The following is a 24,739-nucleotide window of genomic DNA, read 5'->3' as shown; positions in this document are numbered from 1 at the left end:
CCAAGTGGCTTAATGAGTGAGGTGTAAGATTTCTCCTCCCCAAAGCACTATATTTCAACAACATCACACAGGACATGTGGTTCAGATCAGTGGAATGAACACGGTGCAGGGTTTTTTTGTAGTCAGATGGAACACATAAATCAGCAGTGGCAACACGTTTTCTTTTTTTTTTTTTTTTTTCTTTTTTTTTCTTTTCTAAACATACTTTATGGGATACACAGGAATTACAGACAGAAGATCTAGCCTGGAATTATCCAAGGCTGTTTCTTCTGTTCACAGACATATCACACTGACCTAAGGCCACTTGCTCTTTGCTTACCTGGTCATTGTAGCTCGCCCACCATTCCCCATACTCCCTTTTGGGGTGAAACACTCTATTTCCGACTTGTGTGGAGGGGCCAGTCTCCTGCCTTTGTACCTAATAAATCACGACAACAACAGGAGCAAACAGAGAGAAGTGATTGTGTGCTCAGCTTTCTTTGTCAGCTGCTGTGCAAAGGGCCATGCACATGAATGTTACTGTGGCAGTGGTAGAGTGCAAAGCAGCTGGGGGAGTGGTGGAATAACTGCATAAAATCCCAGACCAGTGTAAAAACTAACAGGGTTATGCAGGATGGGTGCTCACCGTTTTCTTTATATATATCTCTCTCTATATATCTATATCTCTATATAGGAGGAGCCAAATAGTTTTACAGAATAAATAGCATGCTAACACTTTAATATTTTTTGGAGTTAGATCAAAACAGAGAAATTAGACCAAAAAGAGAAAAAATCTCCTTAGAGAGAAACAGTTTAAAGGAAGCAAACTTAACAATCAGTGGGAAACCAGCTGGTGTCCATGTTCTCAACCATAACTTATTTCTCTGCTTGCTCCTACATCTCTGTAATACATGGCATGTTTCACTTTTCAAAGCAAACACCAGTGTAGTGGGCTGGTTTGGTAAAATTGGTGTGGGCTCACAGTTCATCTCGTGAATGGAACTTCCTCTCTCCACTGGCAACAAGTTGAAGTTAGATGACTTGCTGAGATCCAGATGTAAAGTCAAGTGAGATCAATCCCAAACTTAGAGCCCAGTGCAGTATTATGTGCATTTTATGTACAAGACCTTACACTTCAATGAAAAAAATCACTTGGATAAACAGTTTAATACTTGATCATCTAATAAATTTATGGATGAGATACAAGATAAGACCTGGTCATTGTTTACTCTCTGAACACTCAGTTGCGGTGTGAGTAATGTAGAGGTTTCATATGGTCTCTCCTCCCAGCAGTGAACTTCACCCTAATTGTACAAATTCTTGTGCTAGGTGTTGAAATACCTATTTAGGTCCTTTAAGAAAAATTTGGGCAAAGTACCTCCATATATCCTCTCAAAGAGATAGTGATATCCCACTCCCAAATCCTATGAGCTGCACTGTGGGGTTTTAACATACATCTGTGGGGAAGCTTGTGCATTTAACACTGTTAAAATCACAGAATAATGAACTTTTCTGTTGCTCATTCATTAATCTGATCTAGATAACAAAAGTACCTTGAAGAGAAATACCCTGTAAAGGATAAATAACCTCAGTAGAGAGAAAGTGAACTAAATATTGGATGCAGATGTAGTAGACCCTCAGATGCAGAGTATATTGAATAAATCACTAATGAAGAGGCTTAGTGAATCTGAGAGTGAATCGGAGACAGCAAAATGAGGTGTATAAGTGAAAAGTCCTTTGGTTTACAAATTATAACCTTACTGAAAGGAGAACAACAGCAATTTTGCAGACTGGCTACCAAGGTTTTAAGACCATCTGGAGTGTGGTATATGTAGTGCTCCCAGTAAGGCATGAAGCTCGCACAGGACACACGTGCTAAATGGAAACCAATTCCTGGAGTGGAGAAAAAGTGGATGGGTTTAGAGGGTAGATAAATTTACTGAAAAATACAAATGAAGTCAAACCAGATTATACAAAATTAATTGGGATAGCCAGAGAAAAAGAGAAGAAAGAAAAGAATACGCAGAAATTTCACAGGAAAAAAAAAGGAAATAAACCTGAAGTGAAGGTGTTAGACATCAAAGAAAGTAGAATTTAAGAAGAGCAGGTTGGAAATACAGTTATGTTTAGAGTAAATAACCAAAAAAGATATTTTGTCTAGTATAGCATAGGGAAAAAAATGAAACTAGGAAAAACTGGGAGATTATATACTCACGAGAAGCAGGATTCTAGAAACTATCCAACAAAAAGGAGGAAGAGGTAAATAAATGTCCTTGGTAATTCCGTTCTGAAGAGCCCCAGGTTAGGATGGATGTGAATCATATAAATAAACCTCCACAACTGTCCATTTCACATTAGCGTAAATTTCACTACCATGAAAATCAGCAGAGACACTGTTATGAATCTCTCAAGTTTATCCATCCACTCAAAAGCAAATTCCACCACCAGAAATAACATGTTGCCTCATAAAACCTCAGAGCCTTGAGCCATAGTAACTGCTACGCTGCCATTCAGTCAGTGCTAAATGTCCATGGAATTATGAAAACAGTGACCAAACTCCAATCAATCCTAGGGGTGTGGAAAGTGCTTCTAACATGAAATGAAGTTCCAAAATTCTTTGAGAGATGATTCTGAAAAGGTGCACCAAAGATTCTGCATAAAATGTTTTCAGCTCTCAGAGCAAACACAGGAAATTACTTTGGCTCAGAACATCTTGCATTAGAAGAATATCCCCTTCCAGGTTGTTAAAACCAAGGATTGCTTTAAAAGAGCAAATCTCTTGAGAGGGAAAACCCTCAGGCATTTCTTTGCAGTTGACATAAGAACTACTAATGTGAAAAGTAATTGGGTATTTTGGAAGAGTCATAAAACAGTGCAGTGTGAGCAGTATTCACAAGAACTTATTTACTTTTTCATTTTCTCCAATTCCAGGACTATATATTGGCTAGAAAAAAGATAGAAGACTTTGATTCTGTGCAGAAGGGCAGCAACTAAATTCTGTTATAGGATTTAAAATGTTTTGGGTCATCTTTAAGTGTTTTTCTCACATCTTTTGGTGGAAATTGTGATCTGTGTCTTTTTTTTGGTGCAGGAGCAAGTTTCCTTAAGGAAAATATTTAATGATAAATATTAATATGTTTTATAAGTGTTGATCAGTGACAGGAAATTTGGGAAGTAATTCCCAAAAACTCAGTCACTGCAGAGCTTATCCATTTGCCAAATGCTTGGTCGTATCACTCTATCTTACACAACAGTGCTCTGCTCTCTCCAGGGAGCCTCACTAGAGAGAAGGAAACTCCTGGGCTGAGAAACCATGACTACACTGCCTTGGTTTTTAGGGAAGTCAATGTACATTTGATACATGGTAGGAAGCACCAATGAGACTGCTCAGGTTTGAAGGCGTTTCTCTGGCCTTCTTCACCTTCCAATAAAACTCCTCTTGTGGACCAATATTAAGGGATACTATGGGAAACAAAAGGGGAATGTGGGTATCATCATCCTGAATCCTGAATGAGATCAATAGTGATTCACTGAAATCTGTAGAAATCAGCTTTTATGTATGTGTAGAGTCCTACATTTTTTTCTTTTTTTTTTTCTTTTTTTCCTGTGCTGACAGGAAAAGTTGACAAGTGCTGACAAATTTCTAGATATAGGCTTTTTTTAGATTATGCCTGCACAGTAGATCCAGGTGCTGGTATCCTGGTGGTCTTGACTTCATGTTAGGCTGAGACCCATCTTTGTTCATGGTCCCTCGCACTTCTGCTCTTTCCCAGTTTCCATGCAGAAGGTGTTGGATACCTTGATCAGCAGCACATTTCACATGGCTGCACATCCCCTGTCTGCAGGATGATGTCAGGGGAGACCTAGAAGTTGTGCCATAGCCTACACTTGTCAGTAGTTTGGTCAAAGACATCATTTAAAAATAACCTATGGATAGAATGTGGATGGTAATGCACAGGTTCTGTTAAAATGTCCACACTACACAGTGAGAGATTTATCAAAAGACAAGAGTTTGTAATACCAAAAATTGGTTTTTTCTAGCAATCTGTTCTCTGAAAAAAGAATATGACCAATTATAAACTGGTTTTTGCTCTTTGACATAAGGGGATTTTTTTCCTCTTTTTCAGTAAAAACGTTTAACTAACTGAAGATATCTCAGGGTATCTTTAGATTTTTAAAATGCAAATCAAATGTAATTTATTGTGTTGGAGATGGAGATGAGTCATAAATCCCTATTTCAAATGCAATCTCATACTGCCATGCAGAAGTACCATTGATTATTGAGCACCCAATAAGTGCTTGACACTGTTAACTTATATACAAGCAGTATATTTCACCTGCAATATTCCTTGGTCTTGAAATTAAGAAATGATGAAGTACTTAAGTTTCATAGCAGCAGAGTTAAAGCCAGTCTTTAGATTAGATAATATGTTTAAAGATTTCTGCATAAATGCTAAAGAATGGAATTTGAAAAATATTCAGTGTTTTTACTTTAGGGGTTGCTTTGATCTACAAACATACTGTGTTCTAGAGAATTGATTCTGTGAGATTGGTCATGCTATCTTGAAATTGCAGCATATTGCACTGGATATTTTGAAAGAGTCTCTGTTTAATGTGTGAAATTTCTCAATTTATGTAATGGCTAAAATAAAATGCATATTATTAAGCATGACACTTTTTTCATTTAAAAAAACCAACATATAAACATTACTTTCTTATTAGCAAAATCAGCAAGTAAAAGTGCTTTAGATCCAAACTTACAATTTTTTTTTCAAGTGCAGCATAATATTTTTTTAAAATCTTATTCTGATTAAACAATCATATGTAATTGCAGCTGGGGAATTAAAATGACATTTTTGTTGGAATGAAATACAAAGCATTACACTGGATCAAGGGAAGATTAGACTGATAGCAAGATATTATCAGTCTGTTTAACTCCCTTGTTTCAGAAAGTTTTTTCTGAAGTGTTGGACAAACCATTGTACAGGATTTTCATACAGTAGAGTCTTACCTATATAAATGTTCAATATATAATGCTATAGTCAAAACTACAGCAGATTAAAATTGCTATATATTATAAACATATATAATGATTATATATTTTAGCAGACATCTGCCTTAAATTTCAGTCACAGTCATGGAAAGGTGTTTGTCACCAAATACAGCTCTCAGCCAGATGAAACACCATCCCTTCCATTAGTCCACATCAACATTCAGGATAAAAGTAGAAATACCATTCATTGTAATTCATAAAGGCGCTCCCACAGAGGCAGACTGCTTCGTGACTTGGGGGACCTTAGAAGGAGGAGGGTGCATGTTCCAGCCTTTTGTTTATCAGATTAATTACAGTGCATCAAATCAATTACAATGTCAGTTTTTATCAAAGTTTGCTGTAGAAAGAAGCAGAAGTTACTTGGGTAGACAAACCTGGTAGACAGGACCTACATTGTGCATGCTAATGAACATGAGACCACCTGTGTGGCTTCTCTGGGTGCTCTGCAGCATGTGTGACAAGGACAGTGGTGATATAGCCTATGGTGGCCTTTATTTGTCACCAGAATTTTGGGAGGCAGGCTTGAAGATTTAAAAAAAAATGTAAAAAGGATAAACACTGCTATAAAAAATAGAAATTCTACCTTTCCCCAAATAAATATGAACTTTTGGGTCCTGTCTTCACTGTTCTTTCCTTTTCTTTTTTGTAGTGTGGTGGTAAGATTTCATTTTGCAACCTAAAGCATATGTGGGTAACAGTAGGCAAGGAACTGTTCACAATGTCATTTAATTTGCAGACTTCAGCGATGATATTTGCTTCAAAATGATGGTAACAGTGTCTTAATAATATAAATAATGCCAAATATTAGGCTTGAAGACATATGCTCAGTAATGCAGCTAAAAAATGATATCAATCAATCAATCAATCAATCAATATTTTAATTAAATTTGAGGGGAAAATTCAAAACAACAGCACTAGCACTGTACACAAAAACCATTGTAATCAGGTCATTCAAGAGTATAAATTTAGTACACAGATGGAATGTTTTAGAAGCAATTTATCAAAAGCTTTCAGTAATACCTTTCACTGAGTTTTAGAAAATATTCTTCAACCATTTCAGAGTATTTGAAGTTTAATTAATCACAGTATCAATCTTGTCCAAAAAGATACTAAGACTAAATTATTTAGAGAAAAGTGAAAGACTCAAATAATTCAGTAATCTCTCAATCTAAATTTTTGTAGCATATTAGATTAAAATAGCTCCAAATGATCCATTTGGGAACTGATTCATTAATAAATGCAGACTAACCCATCAAAAGGATAATGGCTTTCTCTGAAGAGTCAATTTTTTTTACCCTGCATGCATCAAAATTCAATTTTAGCAAGGCTATGAAGCAAACAAATAGTATCTTGTGTCACTATGTCTAGATTTTCTTTTTTTAGATAAGAACAATACCTGTTGGGCCAAACCTTCATCTCATGTAAATTGTTATCTGCTGTAATTACACTAAGTCATGTAAGAAGCTTAGCCCTCACTTTTTGACCATAAACTCATAAAACAGAGACATCTGACCACTTTTGGGCAATTTGTAGTCAAGGGTCCCATTAAAGAGCATCTGGAGAAATTAACTTATTTTTTGGTGCACAATGATTTCTCTGTGACATCTTTTGCCATACAGTAATATGAGGTCCTGTTTTGAACAGCTTTTCTACTTTCCAGTTTCCAAAAGGATTTATTGCATTGAGGTGGGCAATGGCTAAAAGGTGGTCACTGTTACCACTGTTAGTAGTTGAAAGATGGTGCCAATCATTTCTAGAATGTAACTTAAGCATTAGTTCTTCCAGTTCACAGTCTCTGATAATCTCCCAATTAATTCTCTGTACTTACAAGAGCTGTTTAGCAACACTAAAAATCACTTCTAAATTACTTCTTCAGTATATAAAACTTCAGGATTTCAAATAATGTCCCCCACGTCTTTTTTTTTTTTTTTCCCCGTGGTGAAATAAAACTGGAATTGGAAAGCTCTTTTACTGTAAAGCTATTAAAACAGCCTGATGGGTATAAGACAGGTGGGCTGGGACCTCTCCTCTGACACTGAATGACATTAACAATCATTTTACTTTTCACCAGGGTAGAAAGTAATTTTTTTTCCCCAGTGCTTTTTTCTTTTTTCTTTTTTCTTTTCCAAAATGTTTATTTTATACAAGACAGAATGGCTCCACCAAGTTCCAGTAGGAAAGTAACCCATGATTTCTTATATTACAAGCTGCTGATATTACTCCATACAGCAGTTATGCGCTAGTTATGCACTAGTTTTGAGCTCAGTCTTGTGGGTTTACAACTTTTTCTATATTTAGTTTCATGTTTTCCATGTTCCAGTCAGTTCAACTGCCCGCAGAAATTGCAGAACTTTTATGAAAAATGTGACTGTTAGTCTAGAGTTTAGGAAAGTTGTGATTTGCCAGGCAATGGACCTAATGGAATGTTAGTCTTAGTGTACTGTATGACCAATCAGATCACCAGGAGTATCTCAGACCGTTGATTATGAAACCTTGAAATTTTCACATTTTCAATTCTCTTGGTCTTTTTCAGTACTTTATATGGATTTCATTCATATTCAACATTAGAAGTATTGCTTTAAGAAATTCTTATGGAAAAAAAGAGTGGACTTTTTGAGAAACTTAAATTCAGACTTCTGAAAAAGCTCACCCCAAGATTCTGGTGCTGAAATATGGCATGCAGATGCATTATATAATACTCAGACTGGAATATTTCTAACTATGAATGGCAGCTTCTAGACTAATACAAGCATATTTTCTTATTTTTTGGTCCAAAATAGCTCCTATTAGAATTGTAACAAAATATATATAGTCAATCATAAGCAGGAAAATAGGATAGGGAAGGGAGAAAACCAGCAGTTTCCTTTCAGAAACAGAGCATGCAGTGTGCTGGTAGACACCTGTTTCCAAAATATTTCATTATGGCACAGTTTGGGACTGCCTGATGTTTAATTATACACTAACTATAGACACTGGTGGTCCAGGACTGAATCCAATTCAGTGGGAAAAAATCTACTTTGCTTATCATGTTTTCTTCATAGGAGAAATGGAATGGCAATAACAGCATGTGAGCTCAGGCACCTGATGGCTTTTTCTGATGAGGCATTGTAGTGCTTGAGGGGAAGAAACTTGATTCCGGGGTGGATGTGTGAGCATTTTTGTCTAAGTGTAGTAAGATAAAACACAGTGATGCCACCATAAGAAGAAAAGAATTTTTATAAGAAAAAAATTGTGGTTCCCCTAATGAAGCACAGGTGAGTTTGGCTCACTAGGACAAGGGATCCCCAGTCCTGATGAAAGCTGTCAGTAGTATCACTTCTGCAGATGCACACGGAGCAATGCTCATTTCTGTAATCATACAGTGCAGGAAAAACTTTTTAAGTGGGCAAGACAATACATTAAAAAAACAGGTGAGTTTTCTGTTTAGTTTCACAGCCATAGATTATTTTTAAATATTTGGGAAATACTTCATCACATAGTTAATCCAAGTAGAATAAAGTATCACTGCCACACTGAGTCATTAAGCTTTAGTCTAAAAAAGATTTGTGAGAGAAGTGTCTATGATAAGGCGCAGAAATTTATGTGCAGTTACTCTGTTGTCTAGCATTGTGCTGTTCACAGCTGTATGGAGTAATTAGGCACAAAGCACAGCCAATGTATCTTGAGTATACCTAACACTATCTGGCTGAGCTGGTGATGGTTCTTTCCTTTAGTGTAATCATAGCTACCTGCCTAGGTTGTAGATTGAAAGTGCTGCTCAACCTTCTGGCTTAGTTACAGGCTAAGAAGATGATAATCAGTCTTGCTTTGTTTCAGGTGGGTACTTTTGGCTTGTACTGGACATCTATAGGCTTCTCTCTTTTGAGAAAAATACTGGTAGGATTTTAAAGAATTAGATAGCACATATATTTGTGAAAGACAGTATTTAGGGAGGTTTTTAATACTTGGCTGGTTACTCAGGACAGTTTATTACTTGCTTTAAAGGCAAGAAATCTTGCTTTTAAAGGTAGTTGTGGGGAGATGAGTGTGAGACTTGGAAAATGGATCATGTGTGCCACTTAAAGACACCTTCCAGAAGACATAAACAACTAGTGGTTAATTTGTTGTGTGAAATCCAGGGTAATAATAATAAAAAGCCAAGAGGATCTTTTGAACATCTGTACTATTCTCCAGGTCAGGGTAACATGACTGAGACCCTTTGATGTGCAGTCCTGACTAGGAAAACAGCTCTTGAAGCAGAAATATACAGCCTTTATCTTGCATGGAATAGTGAGTTATCTGAGAGTGAGGAGAGGCTAAATTAGCCCTGTACTTTTGGCCCTTGCAAAAAGGCTGTGTAGCATATGTGGCAATAATTCCTGGTACCTCAAGACAAGATTTACTCAATGTATTTTTGGCCTTCCTAGTCACTAGAAACCAAGATGGCAAGATTACTGGAATTAGAAATTCCAGGTGCCTCTCTACACCAGTTATATGGCTTTGACTCCAGCTCTGTAATACTCTCCACTTCTGATAATGTCAGCTTCGTTAACCTCACCTTAAATGAGGGCAGAATATCTTTAGGTGAGTACTGCTGAATCACAATGGCCTACATGAAATGGTTTTCATTCCACTGGGTAATGAATAGTTTTACTCTCTCCTTCTACATATTTCAGTATGTGAAGATTCATTCCAACACACAACCACAGCTTGCCTGGGTTTTCTTAATTGAAGAACACCCCATGCAAAAAGTGGTTTAGGACTGTAACAGATGCATTGCTTTATTTAGGCAAAAGCAGTCTTGTTATCTGTCATTTTGTGGCTGATGTGAAGGCTCTGAATGGAGTGTTGGCATTATCTGTTTGACAATGATTTGATGCAATGCTACACTGTGCTATAAATTAGTGTCAAGAAGCAAAATGCTAATGATAGAGGCCTCTCTATGCACTGGTGACTTAAATAGCATGTTTCTTTTAAATTCAACAGTGACTCACTCTCTTTTAAATAAAACCCCTCTGAGCTATTTAAATGATGCCATGAAGTTCTAGTGCATATTTCCTTTGATTCTGAATACTTTGGTGTTTACTTGAATAACTTTCAAAATAATCTTTTGAGCATTGTACTAATACCTTGAAACCTCTTGCTTTTTGTAAGCAGATTTTTTCCAAAGAAATATTTGATTATCAAGTAAAATGGTGGAACTCTGTTTGCTCATTTTCTGCACTAAATGGAATTGAAGCTGACAGTGGTTTTCTGTACTTTCTTGGAGATTATACCAGACCTAGGTGAAATCCTGAGCACCATTTTAAATGTACTTATCACCATTTAGGACTCTCTCTCATGTAATCGAATTGGTATTGACTAGAGAGAATTTCCCAGGACAGATGGAATCATTTTGCTCTTGTAAAATAGTAGGGCACACACCGACTGAGCTCTACTAAACTAAGTGGCACCATCACAGCTTAATTGGCTGGGGATTCAGACACATGAATCAGGAGGATCTTCTTTGCTCCAGTTTTGTGCATTGATGAACACTGCTGATGACATATAAGTTTTTCTCCAAGTTTTAAATGCACAGTACAAGTTCTTTGTATCCAGAGAAATATGTCAATGTATCAGCTTTCTGCTGCCATTCTCATCCCTACACACACATACTGGGCACTCTCAAAGCTCTTTTGGATTGAAGTAATTCCCAAGACAGTGCTATTGAAAAAGAAGTCTTTGTTGGTGATGATCTATTATATTCTGCTAATATCTCCCTACTGCAGATATTATCTACGCACTGAGGAATGTAAAGAAATGAAAAGAGAATCCTCAAAAAGAAGAAAATACATCTTGTCATTTAGGATATTTAATAATGGGGTATGCTCTTTGCTTTTCAGAACAAAACAAAGATTTTAAAGGAACATCTTTCCAAACCAGACCTGAACAGATGACAAAAAATTCCTTCCCAAACACAGGATCTTTCTATCACCTATAACTTCATCTTGTTGTGTAAAAAGGTTGCAAGGTGGCAAATGAATTCTGCAGCAAAAGGGAGGAAAAATAATGATGATCTCAATGAAGAATGCCTTCTGGTGAAGACATATTTTGACGAATGACTCTTTTAACAGTCCCAAAAGTTGCTACAGGACTTCTAATTCAAATACCTGGTGTCATTTATACATCAACACAAAAGTTTCAGAAAAGTATATTTCAGGTAGCCATCACTTAATCTAAAAAATGATTTATCATTTGAAACTATCATCCTACTCTGCACCTGGAAAGGAACTGAAAAAAACCCCCATCATTAGCTGATCATAAGTATAAAATATCTTGTAATAGACTGGTCATTTTTGTATCACTTCAAAGTCTCTGAAAGAGAATCATTAGTAATATTCTGACAGAAAAAATAATCACTTTAGCATAATATATCCTGCAGGTATTTCTAATAAAGTCCTTCCTCAGGTTTAAATTGTGATTCACATATAAATGGAAGTACAAATTATCCTTGTTCCATGCCAACTGCAGCTATGAACAATGACATGTCTGGAAATATTCATATTATCAGTCCTGAAATCCATGTGTGTTTCAGTGAGGAGAAAAATCTAGCTACATGTCACTTCCAGGCTAGACATACATAGCTGAGGAATGACAAAATTGCTTCTTTGCAATCAACAGATTTTTTTGTTAATGCCAGCAGTTAAATAACCTAAATCATTCTCATAGCATCCATACCAAAAGTGAAAGGATCAAAGGATGAAAACCAACTACTGGGCAAGGTGCACAGTACAGGTTCTGTTTATGGAGCAGGGCAGTTTCCACTCCAGAGCTCTCCTTTCTTTTTAGTGTTCACTTAATGTTTATACATTGAACATGAAGTTGTCTTCATGATAGTTGAATTCAAATAATACATTAGGAAGAAACAAAGAAATATAAGGGCGTATCTGTTCAATGGCAGAGAAGGTAGACAGAGCGGGGCCCATGAGCAGCTGAATTTGTCAGCATCAGGAAGATGTTTACAGAAAAAGGTAAGGAAGAGAAGATAGGTGAGGACATATAGAAAGAAATTAGGAAGAGATAGCAGAAGAAAGGAAAATTAAGGGAAAAGCAGATAAAAGGTGTAACAGAAGAGCCATACAGAACAAATCCTCAGATTCCTTTAGAGTGGCTGCTCATGATGACTCTAGTGTTTAACACTCCACCTCGATTATGGAACCCTAGCAGCAGCCCTGTTGTCTTACTGCTGTCACTAGAGGCAAAATACAGACACTATGATGTCCATTTAAGGGAAAGAGATAATAAATGGGTCCATTCAGGACAAGGCAAGGAGTTGTATTTTTTCTCTTGTGTTTTTTTTCCTCCCAGAATTTTGTTTTTCTCCCTAGATTCATACACAGTTGCCAGACCCAGCACTTCCAACTTTGTTTTCCCATTGCTTTGTCAACAGTTTTTGCACAGCATTTTAACTAAATCAAACCCAAAACTTGCAGATGTGGGACAGAGGACTCGCTCCACTCCCAGTGCAGAGGCAAAGGAAATTAGCAAATTAGCACACTTCCTTTTGTCCTTCCACTCTAAGTAACTCTCAGAAGATGACAATAGCCTCCCCACACTCCCACATTAGAAAACTTTACCTAAGCGTTTCCCCAGATGATCCCCTTCTTTTCCACAGGTTCACCAGGCTGCTGGAGCGGCTGGCGGCTGAAGAGGACTTTCCATCCCCTACGTGCATGCGGACCACCGTCGACGTGGTGAACGCACTGCGCACGTTCCTCTCGGGCTTGGCGAGGATGATGTACACCTTGGGCACAAACATGCAGCCAAGGGCCACCGTGGCACTCAGACTCACTGAGAAACACATGGTGATTATCTTGTAGTTGCTTCCAAAATATATTGGCACAAAAGCCAGCCAAATGATGCAGGTGGTGTACATGGTGAAGGCAATATATTTTGCTTCGTTGAAATTAGCTGGGACGTTTCTTGTCTTAAATGCATAAAAGGTGCAGCTCAAAATTAATAACCCATTATATCCAAGGGGAGTCACAACACCCAAGTTGGTGGTGTTACAAATCAGGTAGACCTCTCGGATGCTTGGGTAATCATGCATTATGTCTGGTGGCTCCATTATAAAGAGGGCAACTATGATGCCTAACTGTATACAGATCAAGATGAATGCAATAACCAGCTGGGCGCAGGCACTCATGAACCTAGGTTTCTTTGTACAGATTTTCTTCTTGCTTCCAGCCAGGATTCTTGCGATGCGGTTGGTTTTAGTTACTAGAGCAGAATAGCTCATAGCCGGTGAGAGGCCGATGCCGATTCGCTGAAGGTAACAGTAAATCTGCTGAGGTTTTGCAATCAGACAGAAAGTGCACAAGTAACCCAGGCAGATGCCAGCCAGAATGATGTAGCAAAGTTCTCGGCTGGATGATTTGACCACTGGAGTATCACGGTACATTATGAACACGATTGTAACAAACAGCGTGGCCAACAGACCCAGGCATGCAAAAACAACGGCTGCAATTGGTTCGGGATCGCCCCATCTGAGATACTGGACTGGGATGAGGTCACAACCTGCAGAAAAAGAAAAAGAGAAAGGTAAACTGAAGTATGTAGATGTGAGATTCTTTAATGATTGTTAGAGGTTTTCCTGGTATTTCTCTTCTTTTTTGTTTTTCAGGAAGTTGCCATTGTGTGGAGTGTAGGCTCAGATTGTGTTAAAATAATGTCAGTATAGTGGCACAATAAGTACATTTCAATGACAGCTTTTTTCAGTAGTGCACTTTATCTGGAATAGAACAAGACCAGGCTGATTAAAATAAGTCACCTCTTACAGTGCAAATTTGCCCTTTAAATTCTATGAAATATAGGAATTTGTGAATAAATTTCTGCAGCAAGTTGCACTACTTCAGTATAAAGTGCTTCAGAGTTTTCTGCATGCTATTTGCACATAAAGGACTAGATGTCAATCCTACTAATTATACTGTACACCACAAAGGATATTGGTATTTGCCTAATGATTGTGGAGAGAAATCTTGCAAATTCTGACTGTCAAAAAAAAGGAGAAAATTTCTCAGATTTGCTACCTTTTTTCTAACAAAAATTTTCTAGAATTGGACTCGTAAGTAATTTGGAATGGCACACTGTACTCACTTCTTTTTCTGACATTCATCCTTCTGAAATTTCTGAAAAACTAAAAGCTTATCTAACTTGTGAAATAAAATTGAAGTTAATGAATTAGCAACAAAGCTGTATTAGCAGTGTAACCATTTAAGGACACTTGTTTCTCAGTTTTGCATATGTTTTAGTAAATCATTCTATGCATCTTGGTCATAGCAAGTCAAAAAGGCTTTTAATTCTACAGTGAACAGATCAATAGACAGGAGTAAAAATCTGTCAGAAAACTTGTTGCTGGCATCCCTTCTTCTTCCCTCCTTTGTGTACGCACTGTCAAGACTGGATAGATAGTTTTGCATTCTGGCCAGTCTATGATCTCTTCCAGGATTTCTGGGCAGACATAGTTGTTTTGTTGCTGACTACAGCCATAAGCATCCATCCTTGAATTTTATTTCCAAAAGACTGAATCTCCTGTTCAGGTCCTTTGACCTTGCTTGTTTTCATGACTTTCATGCAAGATGCAGATGGGTTCTGTGTCCTGTGGCACCAGAGTATATTATACCAGTGACTACCAGCAAAAGATTTGTTCTCTACTTCCCATCAGCAGGTGATATACAGGCAATTCCTGGGAAGCAGGGCTTCAGTAAATGTAGCGGTTTCTCCAGAACAAAAATGTCATAACGAAAAATGCACACACCCACACCTTTCTCTAAGGTTTTATTGCTGAGCAGACATCATATGGTATGGGATATCCTTTTGGTCAGTTTGGCTCAGCTGTTCTGGCTGTGCCCCCTCACAAGACCTTGCTCATACCCAGCATACTGGTGAGGGAGGAATGTTGGAGAGACAGCCTGGAAAAATGACTGCTGTGTTATCAACATGTCTCTAGCTACCACTGCAAAGCACAGAACTGTGAGGGTTTCTACGGGGAAAATGAGCTCCCTCTCAGCTGGATCCAGTAATAACAAAGGGGAGGATCTTGGTGTTCTGGAGTGTAACTTCCTGAAAACAGTGGCATTGCCAGCCAGGGCAGGACAGCAGGGAGTGAATGATGGAGTGGAGAAAATGCAACTAAAAGCTTTTATTTATCCTATACATGTGTTAAGCTTGGTTGCAAAATCTAAATTAATTCAAAATATTGTGGTTTTTGTAATCATGTTGCTGTCTTCTGGTTAGGTCATGTAGGGAAGTGTCATTCTGACTTGTGGCTTGTGACAAGGCACTTCACCCTGTGAAGATGGAGGGCCAGGTGCTCACATCTGTATTTTCTGCAGTGAGGGTAGTTAGTGTCTGCTGGATATTTGGATGTCAAGAAATTTCAATTAATTAGGCAACCTGGCATCTCAATGAGTTGATGAGCAGGAGTAAAAATAGATATCATGACTATAATTTGGGAATTTCTACATGGGAAATCTATTGTATGCCTTTTCCCGTGTTTTATGTTGGGTCTAGAGTTTTCCAAATCTGCCACTAACATTCTTAGTGCAAAAGTCATGAAACAGTATGGTTAGATATTAGGCCTAACTCCTTTCTTCTCCAAGTATCTTCGCATTCTGTATGTCTACAGAAATAATATTTTTGAAGATATAATACCTTCAATCAGGTGGCAAAAGTACAAGGCAGATACTTCTGTGTTCTTGAAGAGAGTGGAAAACTCAGAAGGAGTGGGGTCAATGAGTCCTGACATTAGTGCATTAAAGTATACAAATTTGCAGTCACTTTAGTGTAAGACAGTTGGGCTCCTTACTGAATACAGATTAATTTCCTACCCATACTTGCCTGCTTTGATGTGAAAAGCTTTCTCTTGCATTAATAAAATTATTACCACATCTAAACATTTGAAAGACATTACATTTTCATGAAACAATTTCACTGCACTGGTTGATAATGGCTTTTTAACTCTTGCTGGTTTTAAAGAGTTTTCTTATTTAGTATTCAGTGTGAGGGAGACATTGTATTACTTTCTGACTTTTTCAAGTTTAAAGTAGCACAGTAATCACATCATAAAAATCAGCATTTTACACAAGTGAGAGTAGAGGAAAAGGGTGAAAACAAGAAGGAATCGTCTCTTGTGTGCAGATATCCCACCGTGGGTTTTTCCCCAGGAAGTTTTATAAATCAGTGACCTCTAAATATATTTTTGATTTTAGCAAGATTTAACTAATATTTCATTGAAACAAATAGTTTCCAGCTTCTAACAGTGCTACATATTCTTGACGGGAGATTTGAAGAGGAAAGGTCTTTACTGGCGGCTGGCCTTTGCATGCAGACAATGATATAGGGGCTAAATTTTTGCCTCATTTCTAACTTTGTTTCAGAGGTGAATCATAACCAAATGTTTCTCATTAGTTTCAGACTATTTCATGCCTTCCTTGCTTTATTACTCCTTTTTACATTCTCTTGATGAAATACCTGAGAAAAGAGTTGAAAACTTGTCATATTTTTCCCATCACCGAGTATACTTTACAAGGAGATTGCTAAACTTGGCAATGATTTATTCCTCAATTAAGATTTAAAGACTGGATCATCTTCATGAAACAATGATTGGTGAAGTTTTCATATAATAATTTTGCAGGTAATGGTTTCTGACAATGGCACTTTTCAGAGAAGGACAACTAGATCAAGTAAAAGAAAGATGGGAAAACAGCACTGTGAGTGTTCGTGTTAGATTGATGACCTGGACTATACCAAGACAAAAGCTGAAAAATGGTACCACAAAAAGAACTCATTCTTGTCAATGGCCATGACAATGCCCCATAGCCTATCTCTTACACTTTGTCAACATCTCCAAGCACCTGGAAATTTTTCTCTCCCAGCTGGCTCAGAAACAAGTAGAACAAAGCCAGTAGTCTTGTCCTATGGTGCCCAGTCTTGTTCTGTGGTACCTTAGCATGCTGAGGCACTAAGGTGGTCTGTGGCTTGTGGAAAGGCTGTTTGGACCCAGTCCAATATGGAGCAGGTGTCGAGTTGTTCTGTGCTCAAGGGTGCCTGGAGTTCCAGTAAAATTGGCATAAAACTGTAATGATGCTCTGCTGGCCAGAAAGATAGCCAGTGTGGAGCAAGACACCAGATACACATGTGAATAGCAAGATGAGCAGATAGAAAAAAAATCAGAATTCCATTTACCATGCTAGGGAAAAAAATCAGAATTCCATTTACCATGCTAGGGAAAGGTTTTCTTGAAAGACCCCCAAAAATCACCAAGAAATTCAGATAAGGATGTCTAAGGATCGTCTAAAAAAAAAAAAATAGTTTCTGATATTTTGGAAAAGCCTCCAGCTACTTCATTGATACACCAAATTTTGCCATGAACAAGGAGAAGAAATGCTCTTGAAGGCCTGACCACTGCCATAGGTCAATTGGTAGGTCTATTAGTATACTCTTCTCTTTCTGTAGAGGCAAATTTGTCCCTTATCTTTCATATTACATTAAAATTTGTTCATCTGGGAGAAGAGTTTACAGATATAAAGCATTATATTATAGACGATATTTTCTGTGGATTTGATTCTTAGCATGGTTTTAATTTGTTATTACAACTTTGACACCTAGAAGATGCCTTCGGCATCCATAAAACTGTATTAGCTTAGCACTGAGAAATCCCTTCCTGGGTAACCAATATAAAATATAGAACTAAACTATTTTCAAAGGTAAAATTGACAGAATAGGGATTGTGAATAGGATTGAGAGTGAAAAGTGAAGGTAATTCAATAACTTCTCTTAAGTTAACATCATGAGATAAAGCTCATTGAATCTGCACATGGAGAATAAAACTGGCAGAAAATTGCTGCTAGTTTAGTAAGTTCTAACTATTTTTTAGTTGGATTTGGCATCCTGGTCAGCAAGTTTGACCTGTTAAAAGAGATTTGGTTCCCTTGGTAATTTTTCAGACATCCTTCCAAGATTATCAGAAGTCCAAACTTCAAGGTTGAAATGCAAACATCGTAACCACATTTTAATAATGAATGTGTTTTCACATGGTATTTAGCACTCATTATTCAAAGTCTATTTATGTTATGAAATTAAATATTTTATATCAATGCTTCTAAATTTTTCTCTTATAATCCCAAAAGATGGGAGAGGGATCTCTTGATTAGTTATTTAGGCTTCCACATATATGGAAAGCTGAGATGCAAAAACGTCAGCATCAGAATAAAAATTTGCATCAAGCTGATGGGGTAGCTTTTAAAATTTGTTTATTTTTTTCAACCCCAACATTATCCAAACAGAGGATTACACTCTCCAGAGTCCTGGGGGTCATATCAGGTCCCTGACCTTCACATGGAATCGGGACCATCTGAAGGGAGAGAGGACATTAACATGTCAGAACTTTGCTCTGGTGCTATGGTAAATTACTGTAGCCACCAATCATTTGCCCTACTCTCATGGGACCTTTGCACAGGCAACAGAGGCAGCTGCTGACTGGGAATGTGTGTATCCTGTCACCTCTGCAGGACAGGATTTGGGGCTGGTCACGTCTTAAACCATGAAAGCTGGAGCACCTGCAGGTCAGGGGCTTGAGTCCTCAGTAACTGGAATATGTGGATTTAGCTGTGCATTGCAGTAAGAGGTAAAGCCATGAATCTTAGAATAGTACATTAAAGTTACTTTGCGACCATATGGGAAATTATTCCTTAATTACACAAGTATGCAGAATGATGGGAACAACTGATGAATTACAACAATCAGGTCTGTCCTTATGCTAGCTCTACTGGTTTGATTTAAGCTTCACTAGAAAGTGCTGGCTCTGTGTGTTGTAAATGTTTTGTTCCAAATACAAACTTTCCATAACATAAGGCACAATTACAAGTGGATCCTTCTGGCTTTGTTGGCGAGTTCCTCTTCATCCAGCCAGGGAGACTCCAAGTGCTGCTTGTTGAGCTCAGCAATATTGCATGAGCTCGCTTGAGCCAGAAGTGTTGTGTGGCTCATGCTGGACTGGAAGCTGAAGTTAACACTCTATCTGCAACAAGCAATTGGGGAAAGAAAAGTGTGCAAACCCAGAACCAGGGGAGCAGAAAATGAGATCCTGGTCGTAATATTGCCACCTGAATCCTTAACTCATCCACATACACCTTTTCCAAGAGGAATAGAGTGAAAGTGACTTATGGCAATGGTTACATTTCCTTTGGAGTAAGAAATAAAAAGGAAAGAGAAATAAAGGGCGCAGAAAACAGGACATCTCTGCTGATGTGCATTTATAACACTAGAAATAACCACATGAAAATTGTGTTCTCCTACCCTCAGCCTCAATTATAGCCTTAACAATTATGATCAAAAAGCAAGGTCCTAGTAATGTTTCAGCAGAAAAATCAATGTCAGCACAGACTAGATTGTGTTCTGACCTGCGTCAGACAATTGCTGAAATCACCCATGGCTGCAACATTTTTGCAAGACGGAATACAAGAAAGCAGCCTGATGGGAGCAAGCGGTTACCTTTTGAAAATATTTCAGGCAAGAGATGAATCACCTTCTGCTTGAGTGAGGGGCAGAATCCAGTCTTATGAGACAACTGAGACTCAGACCCTACCACACACATTTTTCAGTCCTTTTCATCCAAGGGTTTTTTGGATAATCTGTCTCTTATCTGTCACTTCCAGATGGGCAGTAAAATTACCCTGTTATCCTGGCTTTACTGTACTTTATTTGGTGAAAGCATTTTTGTAGCTATAGAAAAAATAAATATTTCTGATATATACTCTCACCCTTGAATAGCAAAGAAAACATTTCAAGAGGTGTAAATAGTTAAGCTCCTATTTTCATGGGAATCCAATTAAGAAAATCAAATAGTCAGCATATTTGAAATACACAGAGACTGAGAAAAATGTCAATACAACCTGAAAATAATCCAATTGTCACTGAAATTAATATAATCTGATTTTCTTGCCATTCCTGAAGTCACTAGACAAAACTTTGGTTTTTGTATTGTTGTATGCTGTCCTTGAATGTCAGAAAGACAGAATAATTACTTCTTTCTCACCTCAAAAGGTCCTTAAATGTTACTGGTAACTGAACCAAGATGCTCCTACATACACTGGAAAAGCTCTGGGACATTGAACAAAATTTATTTGATCTTCTTAGAGCATCATTTTTGACTGCAGAAGGTCACATCCTCAGATTCTCCTAAAGCTTCTGAAAAATCAGCATTACTGTTGGTCATCAGCACTAAGAAAATTCCTCCACCTGTATCTAAACTTGGGTGGCATCTATTTCTCTTACAGCTGCTGTGAATAGAATGCAAAGAAGAGTTTTGAGGAAGAGAGGAGTGACTGGCATATACTTCTGGACTTCAACCACTGAGTTCCTCCTGCTGTAGCTGAGTCTGTGGCTCAGCCATGCTGGCCACATTAGTGTGTTAATTGGTGCTGTATTGGATGGATACTGCCAACACAACACATGGGGACTTAGAGGGGCTACAGCTCACTGGGAAGCATGACTTGATAATAGGCCAGGAGGAAGAAGATTACTTCTGGTACATGTTGGGATAGCACATATAAATCTTAAGAAAAGGAAGCAACTTACTAGGTTTCTGTCCAAGGAGGAGCCTGATCCCTGGGGAATTTTGCATGCAAAAGCAATCTGAAATTTGTGACAAAATAAAACATGGGCAGTTAACATTCTCTTTCTTGCCTCACCTTCACTTCTAGGTGGAGATATTTTCCAGTAACTGGTTTAATCAGGAGAAACTCTTGTTCCCATTTACCTTTTCCACTGCCTTTGGATTCCCTGTACCTTTCTGTACTTCAGCTCTTCAATGTCATTTTCTGTTCTGAGAATAAATTTGTTTTCCTACAGATATTGCAACCCTTCTGTCTTTTCCCTGCTGCATCTGAATTCTGATATTCCATAGGTGGCTGAAAAAGTGCATTGATCTGTCTTCCTTTCTGTCAGTAACATCCCTGCCACTATGTGTTTTATTTATTAAAGTTAGTGGCACAAAAGTGATGCTGATCATTAAGCATAAGAAAGATGTAAGCAGTGTTTTGTTATGTGAGCCAAGAAAGGATTCCAAATAAGTTTTTATCCAAGGTCAGATCTCTGGCAAACAGTGAGGTGCAGCTCCATGTTGAAAGCCATTTCAGGTGTGTGGCTGATAAATTTACAGGACTCTCATCTGAAGGTGATCATGCAGGGAAGACTTATTCTAATGAGGTTTTGTATGTGTACCCTTGTGGAGCTGACATTTCCTAGGAAATGGCTTTATCAAGCAGAAAAGAGACTTAGTATGCTGCAGTATCAGATGTAGGGACACTTCAAGGAGATTACTGTATACTTTAATAAACACAAAGGAAATTTCCTTGCCAGAATAAAAAATACACCAACTTCTCCTTACTTTTAATGCACATTTATTGCTAAATCCTATGTTTTAAACAAGATTGAGAGGTAGGTTTTTTATAAGTGCAAAAGTTGGTGCTAGGAATATGATCATTAAAAATAGAGCTCATTGTTTTTATAGATGGGCTGGCAATAGATTTCTTAAAATCCCTTTGTGATATAAAGTGAAATAAGGCAAGATACAACCATCATGCTGATAATGAACTGAGTGGGGACCAGGCAGCTCTGGAGTTGTGAGATGGGTGTCCTATTACCAGGAGGGCACATTCCACACGCTGTGCTCATGGAGGCCAAAGAGGGCTTGGTTTCCAAGTAGGGTCTGCCAAATTTGTGCCTGGCTGAGGAACAAGTGTTAGATCTCCTGAGGAATATTGCTTGGCACTGATGTCAAGGGTTCCTTTGTGTACAGATTGATTTTGGTCCCCATAAAGGCATAAAATGCATGTCTGAAGCCAGACAAATGGTTTGTAAAATGTAATTTTGCAAATAACAAAATGTTTACTCATGTAATGCAAAAATCTGTCGGCTTGAATAAAAATACAACTGATTTCCTTAAAAATAATCACTGATAGGTGGAAAACTCAACCTATGAAAGCTTTTGTGGGGCCAATCCATCTTACTTTTCCATTGTGAGGGCAAAGTGAGACTTTCAGAGGGTGAAGCCTCCCAGGAGACCATAAAATCATGTCATTGAACATGGAACAATGTTCAGTGACATAGTGAACCATGCTTGAACCATGGAAATCTGTATGTCCTGGGAATCCAGCTCAAAGCATAGAGCCTGATGGTCTACCTGGGGCCTAGTCACTCCACTTTGCCTTACAAATGGTGCTTAGTGTCTAATTACACAAACCTCACCAAGTCAGTGGACAGTTCCTTCCCACCACTGATTCTCTGGCTTCTCTCTTGGCACTTGGAACATATGCCCTCCTAAGTGACTTGCACCGGTTCCTTTTTTAGCTGATCTATGCTGGGTAAAACCTCAGATGCTCATCTGAACAAGGGCCTGGGCTGGGATGTACAATATCTCAGACAAAATCCCTGGAGGCTGAAGAGCTGACCAATTGCATTAGTTGACCTTCATGAACTGACCAGCCTGGTGCAGTAATTTCTGGTGCCTGCAACGTGGCCTTTGGAAGCTTCTGAGAAGTGTACCCCACATTGTAACTGCACCCTCAATACTCTATTTTTGGGGAAACACGCAGCCTATTCTCCTTTTCTCCCCTCCTCCATTCTCCTGACACAAGAAATCTTTTCCTAAGAGAGAAGGCTTTGCTGGCTGGTTGTTGGTTGCCCAGGGAGGCAGAACTGGGGGAGCAGGGCTACGGGAGCATAGATGCAGCAGAACTGGAAAGTCCATTTTACTGGTAGTCCAGTTTTCTCAGTTGAAAGATTCTTTTTCTTAGGGAAAATGTTTCACATTTTCTGAAAAGTACCACATGAGTTTAATGGTTAAATAATATTCTTGCAATAATTTGGTAGCCAAGCTCATTTATCACAGCAATGCAACAGTCCTTAAACAGGAAAGGATTAACTTTCTAAATAAAAATCTGCCTAGAGGCCAAGCCTTGCCTTACACTCTCCCACTTACATAAATTCATGCAGCAAACTGCATTTTCCTTTGTCTTCCCTCACACCTCAAAGTGCTTCCCCTCATCTGTAGAAGCTATATGCAAATCAGGTCTGTGACTTCTTCTAGAAAAAAAAAACAACCTGTCTTTTCTCCCCTTGTCTATATAAAGCCTGGCACAGTGAGAACATGATCCCTGAACAGTGTTTTGAAGTGGTTTGTGCTCCGAGCGTTTGAATACTTGAATTCTGTTTCTTAGTCATAAAGAAGAGGGGCTGTGGGATACAATGTTGGAGTAATTTATCTCCAGAGAAGCCTAACTGGTATTCTGCAAGAGCACAGAGGTCTAAGCCAAGGATGAACACTGTGTTCTAGAAGACTCTGATGAACAAAGGACTAATGCAAACCAAAGTCTGTTTGGAGAACTCGAGCTCTTAGCAGCAGTAAATACAGAAACTAAATCAGAACTTTGTCAGATTAAAAAAAGAAGGTAGTGCAGTATTCCTCTGCTTAGAGGGATAATAAAACTTCTAAATTCAATATTTCTTAATAATTTCTTTGATAAGATAAGCATTTATTTTCTGTAGAGGAAGGCTAAGATCTGTATTACCAGCTAGAGGTTAGGGCAGGACTGAATACAAAACCAGGACCTATTATTTTGTTTCAAGATCTAGTAGTTCAGGTCTTTAGAAAGGAGTTGAGCTATGTGAATAACTCCTGGATTAGGTTCAGGAGATAAATATCAGCTTCAGTTCAAACCCTAGCTTTATCCCCATGTTCCCTCTGACCAAAACCATCCTCATACTCACCTGTGTCTGCCAGTTGTTTCTTCAGCTCATTAGATGAGCATTTTCATTGACAACACAAGCACAACCTCAACTCATTTACCTGTGAGTTCCTCATTGGGCCAGGAGCCAAGCTGGCAGGCTTTGCACGTGTATTCATCAGAGACATATTCATTTTCTTTACAAGGAGTGCAGGTCCAACAGCAACTCACTTCTCCTTTACGGATCACCTGAGACAAAAATTGACGTTTATTTTAGCAGCATAAACACACATCTGTGCTCACCCAGTTGCTAATTTAATTTTTAATGTATTTTTTTTGAATAGAAGAGTTTTTGAAATTTAATTATTCCTCTTCATTATATGTTTTCAAAGATAAAATGTGACGAAAGTTCTTAGTTCTCCCATCGTGTAGGTACCAAAGGAAAGAATCCACCAATCCCAGAGAAGTATAAGGGTAAGTACAGGATGACAAAAAAGATGAGGTTTTTTCCCTCTTAGAATTTGCAAAGCTCCATAGATCTCAATGTGCCTACAGAGGTCAGTGCATGATAGTGAAGACACATAATTCACTCCAAGGCGGTCCATACAGAGAAACATGTCAACAGTACTATGTCCCTAAGTGTTGGTTACCTAAAGACTTTTGAGTGATTATTTTTCATCCAATAGTGAGTGATTTATTAAAAACTTATTTTTCCAGACAGCAAACTGAACATGCTTTTTCCAGAATTATTTAATTACTGCATTTCTAATTAACATTTAAAGGTGAGAATCTCATCTTTTTCCATTCTAACATCTGACCTGATTACTCATTTCATAATTTACTACCAAATGTTATTGCATGCTTATGATTGAATGCAGATTTTTAAAGACCCTTATTTATCATCTCTGGGAACATCTGTGCTTCTTGTCAATATGTTTTTCCCTTTGAAATAAAGTATTCC

The 24,739-nt window shown here is 38.1% G+C and overlaps 1 protein-coding gene across 3 annotated transcripts in view; it reads right to left on the bottom strand.

The window, feature by feature from the left end:
- The window catches only part of GRM5 (glutamate metabotropic receptor 5), a 240,008-nt gene that overhangs the window by 13,054 nt on the left and 202,215 nt on the right, over positions 1-24,739 (bottom strand). For 2 of the 3 annotated variants that reach the window (XM_054270034.1, XM_054270033.1), the window contains 3 exons: positions 23,901-24,027; positions 12,628-13,567; positions 320-418 (listed from right to left, as the gene is read on the bottom strand). In XM_054270034.1, the coding sequence (XP_054126009.1) occupies positions 320-418; positions 12,628-13,567; positions 23,901-24,027 (1,166 nt within the window). The remainder of the gene's footprint in view (positions 1-319; positions 419-12,627; positions 13,568-23,900; positions 24,028-24,739) is intronic. The other variant, XM_054270035.1, reaches the window with a different exon arrangement.

The sequence above is a fragment of the Melozone crissalis genome, unplaced genomic scaffold (genome assembly GCF_028551555.1).
Source record: "Melozone crissalis strain CALT ecotype California unplaced genomic scaffold, PUWL_Pcris_2 ptg000008l_1, whole genome shotgun sequence".
Lineage (NCBI taxonomy): Eukaryota > Metazoa > Chordata > Aves > Passeriformes > Passerellidae > Melozone > Melozone crissalis.
This window is presented reverse-complemented; position numbering and strand designations above follow the sequence as displayed.